The 6864-nt window shown below is 29.8% G+C and overlaps 1 protein-coding gene across 1 annotated transcript; it reads right to left on the bottom strand.

Annotated features, from left to right (window-relative positions):
- Window positions 1-2518: 2518 nt before the first annotated feature.
- Window positions 2519-4016, bottom strand: LOC106780309 (chlorophyll a-b binding protein 13, chloroplastic). Its single transcript, NM_001317299.1, has 3 exons — window positions 3819-4016; window positions 3569-3730; window positions 2519-3199 (listed from the first exon to the last, which is right to left on the bottom strand). The coding sequence occupies exons 1-3, from the start codon at window positions 3954-3956 to the stop codon at window positions 2690-2692; spliced, it is 810 nt and encodes a 269-aa protein (NP_001304228.1). The 5' UTR covers window positions 3957-4016; the 3' UTR covers window positions 2519-2689.
- Between the last annotated feature and the right edge of the window lie 2848 nt (window positions 4017-6864).

Here is a 6864-nt window from a genome sequence, read left to right as displayed (position 1 = left end):
AATTATATTAGCTTACTTTTTTTTTTTGTCATGTTTATCCATTTGGTTTATCTTTGTAATAATTATCCTATGGGTGTGAGCAGAGGATGAGGATGTTTCGGTGAAGCAAGCTCTGAAAGGAGAGGATCCACCTGTTTAGTATAAGACCGTTCGGTCTTGTATATAGTTTTGTATCCGATTAGGATTCTGTATAAAGTTTTAATTTTATAGTTATTTTGGGATAATTGTACAAGACCGAGTGGTCTTATACTAAATGGATAGATCCTCTCCTTCAAGAGCTTGCTCTACCGAGGCATCCTCACCCTCCACTCACACCCACAGGATGATCATTGCAAGAATAAACTAAATGGATAAACATGGCAAAATAGAAAAGAAGGGTAAGCTAGTGTAATTTAGTTTAGATGCTCTTAGTTAAGTGTATAAATACGTATGATACAAGTTTCGAGGATTAGAAGTTGGGAAGAATGCATGGAATTGGTAAGGATTGGTGTTGATCATAATTCTGCAGTTATTATGCAGGATTATGCAAGTCGCTGAGGGTCATTCGATGACCGTTCGACCTTCCTATTGTGTTTGGTCTTAACTAAGTTGTGCTTATGTGGAGCTTCAATTAATGACCGATCGGTCTGCTTTTGGTATTCAATTGAATGTAGCGTTCGGTCTAGTCATATCATTCAGTCTTATACTAAATGGGTGGATCCTCTCCTTCCAAAGCTTGCTCCACCGAGACATCCTCTCCCTTTGCTCACACCCACAAGATGATCATTGCAAGGATAAAACGAACTGGTAAACATGGCAAAACAGAAAAGAAGGGTAAACTAGTGTAATTTAATAATCATGTGATCATACAATTTAAACAAACAAATAATACACTCATACACATATATAAAACATATAAGCACATTTTTTACCGACCACTTTACTTTGACCGTCTAGACAAGTATGAATATTAAGGGTGGGCAAATCGAACTGAACTGTACTGCACTGCTAAAAATTGAACTGAACTGTAAAACAGTTCGGACAAACTGAACTCAACTGTTTTTTGTTTTATCAAACTAAACTGAACTATACTAAATTGTACTAAATTACAGTATGAACTGAACCGAACTATTAACTGAAATGTAAACTACACTAACTGAACTATTAACTAAATTGTAAACTACAAATTTTAACTAAACTACAATATAAACTGAACTGAACTACTAACTATACTAATTTTAAACTGAATTTTACTAATTTTTAAACTAAATAGTATAACAATAAATACCTTGTTTTTTTAATTGAAATTTATTTTAATATTTATTTTATTTTATTCATAAATATCTAATAAATTGATTTTTAATTATTTAATATTATTATTTTCTATTTTATTTATATTTCTTTTATTATTAAAAATTATTTTATTTTTTTTTTATAAAAAATAACATCATACTCTAATACAATATATATATATATATATATATATATATATATATATATATATATATATATATATATATATATATATATATATATAACTTAAAAAATATAAAAACATAAATTATATTTTTTACTTTTATTGATAAAAAATATAAATTTTATGATAAAAAAGTTGTCTTAAAAAACTAATTATTATTTTTTTTGAACAGTTTTTTATTAATATTTTATATTAAATAAAGTTTTTTTATAAGACGAAACAGTTGAATTGGAATTAGAGAAGATGTAAGAGTAGATACAGTTAGTAATTGTTGTAAGTTCAATTTTTAAAAACTGAACCATAAAATAATATACTGAACTGTTAGTAGGAGTGGATAAGTTATTTTTAGTATAATATAGTACAGTTAATTATAGTACAGTACAGATCAGTTATTTTTGTCCAACCCTAATGAATATGTAGTTTTTTATCCTTGCAATGAGCATCCTGTGGGTGTGAGTAGAAGGTGAGGATGTCTTGGTGGAGCAAGTTCTGAAAGGAGAGGATCTACCTGTTTAGTATAAGATCGTTCGGCCTTGTACATAGTTTTATATCCGATTAGGATTCTGTATAAAGTTTTAATTTTATAGTTATTTTGAGATAACTGTACTGTTAACACTTTATTATTAAGTGGATGACTGTTCTATATCATTTCATGTGATGATTCTACTGTGTAGTTTATACTATATTTTGACATTTTTATTCTGAGACATGATCATTTGACAAAGACAACCTTATTATAAATGAATATGTATATTAATATATTAAAAAACAGTTAATTTGATATTCAATTAATTTGATATTTAGGTCTGTTTTGGTGAGATAATATCTCAAATAAAGTAGAACCACTGTTAAATGCATGCATAATTAGTTATATTTTTTAAAAGTATCTTGCTTCAAATTTTGTGTGATAGTAATTTTAATTACTGATATTAAAAAGTTTAAATTATATTCTAAGTATAAAAAAAAGAAAATATATTTATATATTATGATTAGGAAAAAAAAATCATCCTTTTAGCTCTTGTCATCATTGTTAAAAAGAGTAAGTGAACATTGCATCCCCTCTTAACAAAACACCTTTCTCATTGAATACTTTAAACAAAATTAGCTTAACAAAGATGGGATATCCCATGATTAAAATGAGCCTTAATCCTTATAAAGTTCACTAATCCAACAATTATCATTTATGATCATAATCTACATATAAATGACAATAATTATGATAAGGGTGGAGATTTAAGATCCAGGGGCAAACTTGGTAGCATAGACCCAAGCATTGTTAGCCACTGGGTTGTCAAGATGGTCCAAAAGGTTCTCCAATGGGCCTTTACCAGTTACAATGGCTTGAACAAAGAACCCAAACATGGAGAACATGGCCAGCCTTCCATTCTTGATCTCCTTCACTTTGAGCTCAGCAAAAGTGGCTGGATCATCAGCAAGGCCCAGTGGGTCAAAGTACTGGCCTCCTGGATATAGGTTGTTGCCCTCTCCTACTCCATCGAGCCCATTGATGCGGAACCCTTCAACAAGGCCCATCAGAACAACTTGGAAGCCCAGCACTGCCAAGATGCTTTGGGCATGGACAAGGTTTGGGTTGCCCAAATAGTCAAGCCCACCTTCTGAGAATATCTGGGCCCCAGCTTTGAACCACACTGGCTCCTTGAAGTCCACTCTCAACCACTTCTCTAGCACCTCTGGGGTGATGCAGCCCAGGGCTCCGAGCATGGCCCAACGCCCATGGATCACCTTATTCCCAAAAAACAATATGTTGTTATTATTGGAAAAAAAAAAAAGAAAAATATAGCTTGACACATAAATTTTTTACATTTCACATTCTCTATTTTTACTTTTTATTCTTTTTTTTTCTATAAAAAATACAAAAAGTTAATCTTTTGTAATTATTTTGTATATTATATATCAAATAAATATAAAAATGTGTAGTTTATTATTACTCAAGATAATAATCAGTGCGACACAGTTTGTTATTACGTTAAAATTTTATTGTATCCTTTTGTTACTACATAAACTTCTTTATCAGAAATTGAATTATAGTATGAAACAGGAATATCAAAGTTTGAAGAAGGAAAGAAAGAAGAATTATGGTAAAGAAGTAACCTCAAGAGCCCTGTTCTTGGCAAATGCTTCTGGGTCAGCAGATAAGCCAGCAGTGTCCCATCCATAATCACCTGGAAATTCTCCCTTCAAGTATGAAGGTGTTTGAGCTGAAAACGGTCCTAAGTATTTCACTCTGTCTGGTCCATACCACAGCTCATTGCTCTTCTCGTTGACAAACACAACCAAACAAAATTCTCAGACTCACTCAAACAATGACTCAATAAAGAAAAAGGAGAGAGAGAGAAAGTACCATGCTGTATTTCCCACTTCCCATTGAGACAACATCCCTAAGAGGGTTGCCATTTGAAGCCTTTCCTTGCCCTAGGAAAGGAGTTGGTTTAAGAACAGTGCCAGAACCACTTGTTGCTGCCATCAATGTTGCTGCCATCACTTCCAACTTCCTAGGTTTCAAACCTCAAGTTACTTCAAAAAAAAAATGATAACCGGTGGTTTGCAGAAGATGGGTTCAATGGAACATCATATGTAGGAAAAGAGAATAAGAGGGTTTTGTGGTTAGAAAGAATTGTAGAAGTTCTTGGTGGGGATGATGTTGTTTGGAGCAACCAATGAGAAGGGTTTAAAGGATTTTATGTATCTCTAACTCATATCTTTCTATCCACATTTTATCTTTCTCCATTCTATCACTTGTCTGTATCTATCCAACTAGCCCTTTTTTATTTAAAAAAAAAAAATTATATTTGGAACAAACATGGCACACCCACCTTTTTCTTCTAACACCATATCATAAATGTAAAAATTACTGTTTTCAGCAAGAAAGCCATTAAACAGTGTTCTAGAAACAAGAAGAAGAAATGTAAATTTGAGTTGAATCTAACTTTTTTTCAACCATGTGCCACAGCAGAGGGAGTGATGTGCGTAACATATTAAAAGTAGTGAGTTATATTTCCTTCAATGCCTTAGGAGTGGCCAAATAGAATTGAATTACAATGTACTAGTATTAAACTATAAACTAATTTGTTTAAATTAAACTCTAAAACAGTTTAGACAAATTAAATCGAACTATTTTTTGTTTTATCAAATTGGACTAAATCGAACTATACTAAATTGTACTAAACTACAATATAAACTGAACTGAACTACTAACTATACTTATTTTAAACTGAATTGTACTAATTTTAACACTGTCCTAGTTTTTATTAAGCACTTTTCTTTAAACTTTTTCATTTTCCTGAATCGTCACAAACACATACAACTGTAAGTATAAAAGTTTATTACAGAAAGATTATTTAAATTTTTTAAATCGTAGCCGTATGATATCCTGAAACGTCGTAATTATATTAAATAAATTATTAAAGTAACTTTTAAATTGAAATTGAAAAGTATTATAATGTTTTATATGTGTATATAATTTATTTTATCTTTTTATCTATTTATTTTATTTTAAAATAATTTTTTATTTATATTTATTTTATCACCTCATAAAATTGTTTTATTAATCAATTATTTATTATTTATATTTTATTATGTAAAAATTAAACTAATATTTATTAATTACTATAATATAATAAAAGATGATACTAGAAAAGTTATTCTTAATAAATATTTGTTAATTTTTTTGTCATTTGATATTTCTATAATATTAATTATTTTTTCTATTTATATTTCATTATATATTCATTTAATAAAATTTAACGTTAAAAAATATATTTTAGTTTTAGTCTGTAAAATATTATCATTTAAAAATAATAATATTGATATTTATTTTAAAGTAAGTTGATTTTTAAAATAAATAGTTATTTTAGTGTATGCGCTTACATACATTTTAATATCCTTAAAAGGTTTTTTTAACATATTTTTACATATTTAATAATATATTAAAGAATATAATATATTTAAAGTATTATTCTTTTTATATAGTCTTTTTTTTCTTTTATGATTTCTATTACTTAATCATTTATTAAAATTAATTTTAAAAAAATATATTTTACTTTTATTTCTTAAAATAATATTATTTAAAAAGTAATATATGTTTATTGATAAAAAAATATAAAAATTTGTGATGAAAAAATTGTCTTAAAAAATTTATTATTAATTTTTTATGTAAATGGTTTCTTTTATTAATATTTTATTATTAAATAATGTTTTCTTGGCGAGACGAATCAGTTGAACATGAATTACAGAAAAGAAAGAATATATACAGTTCTCGCAATTAACTGAACTGAAAATGTAATAAATTCAATTTTTAAAAACTGAACCATAAAATAATGGATCCCGTTATTTTGACACCCTACATTTGACACTCATTTGACACTGCCATGTGTCAACGTCCTATTGGGTAGTCATTTTTTACTTTTTTTTAAAAAAATTTGGCTTGCAAAATGGAAAGCTTTTCAGAAACTTTGTATTCCAATTCTACCCCCTCGTCTTTTTCATTGGTTTTGTGTGACAGATTGTCTCTCTCCCGTCGTCTCCCAACGTCCTCTCCTCTCCCCTTTTGCGTGCTCTNCATTGCTCTCAAGTGCTCTCNAGTGCTCTGAAATGGCAAGTTCCGAATGGACCTTCGTTGGACCAAGGTAAATGCCTTCTATCCTCTTTAGGTTTGGGTATTTCGTTTTAGGTTTGGGTATTGGGGTTCTTGTGTTTTCTTGCATCCGTTATGGGTTTTGTTGNTTTGGTGTGTTATTTGATNTGGTGTGTTCTATTAGGTGAAATCCTTTTGTGCATATGGGAACAACCACTACNTCAATATCGTTCACCGCAACATTGTGAAGGTTTTTCCACCTGACATTTGTCATCCATCAGTTGAGCTGGTGAAGGAAAGGCCAAAACCTATCATTCGACTTCCAATGTGGGCAGAAAAGGATGACAATGTGGATGCCATCCTCCGCAAATTTGTTCGGCCAACTGACTTACCGTCATCATCATCCACAGAAACAAACCAACCGTCATCATCATCCAAACAAGCAGACAATTAATAGATTAGTTTACGTATGCTTTAATTTATGTTTTCTAGTAAAGGGGGAAAATTACTTTAATGGAGTACTATAATAGTATGTTATCAGCTCTAAGACTGGTTATTGGATGATTGTACTTGTATTCAAGTTTCCATGTTGTTATTGTGCACTTTTATAATTTAGTAAGATGTCATGTAATGTTCTTATTGTAATCATTGTTTTGAGATGAATGAATTCAATACTATTTATTTTGTCAAAGCAATCTACTTTCCTTCAATAAACACCCAAAATGAAACAAAAACAAGTCAAGTTTCNTTCAAAAAACACCCAAAATGACCAGTGGTCCCCCACGTTGGCACAGGTGGCTCCTTCAGTTCAACA

The sequence above is a fragment of the Vigna radiata genome, unplaced genomic scaffold (genome assembly GCF_000741045.1).
Source record: "Vigna radiata var. radiata cultivar VC1973A unplaced genomic scaffold, Vradiata_ver6 scaffold_170, whole genome shotgun sequence".
NCBI lineage: Eukaryota > Viridiplantae > Streptophyta > Magnoliopsida > Fabales > Fabaceae > Vigna > Vigna radiata.
The sequence above is the reverse complement of the archived record's forward strand: the minus strand, read 5'-3'. Positions and strand labels throughout refer to the sequence as shown.

Bases quoted from the DNA above. Each gene is read 5' to 3' on its own strand.
- LOC106780309 (NM_001317299.1), bottom strand. From the start codon at position 3,956: ATGGCAGCAACATTGATGGCAGCAACAAGTGGTTCTGGCACTGTTCTT. The intron at 3,731-3,818 runs GTACTTTCTCTC...GTCAACGAGAAG, and splicing joins GAAGTGGGAAATACAGCATG to AGCAATGAGCTGTGGTATGG. The intron at 3,200-3,568 runs GTTACTTCTTTA...TTTGGGAATAAG, and splicing joins CCAAGAACAGGGCTCTTGAG to GTGATCCATGGGCGTTGGGC.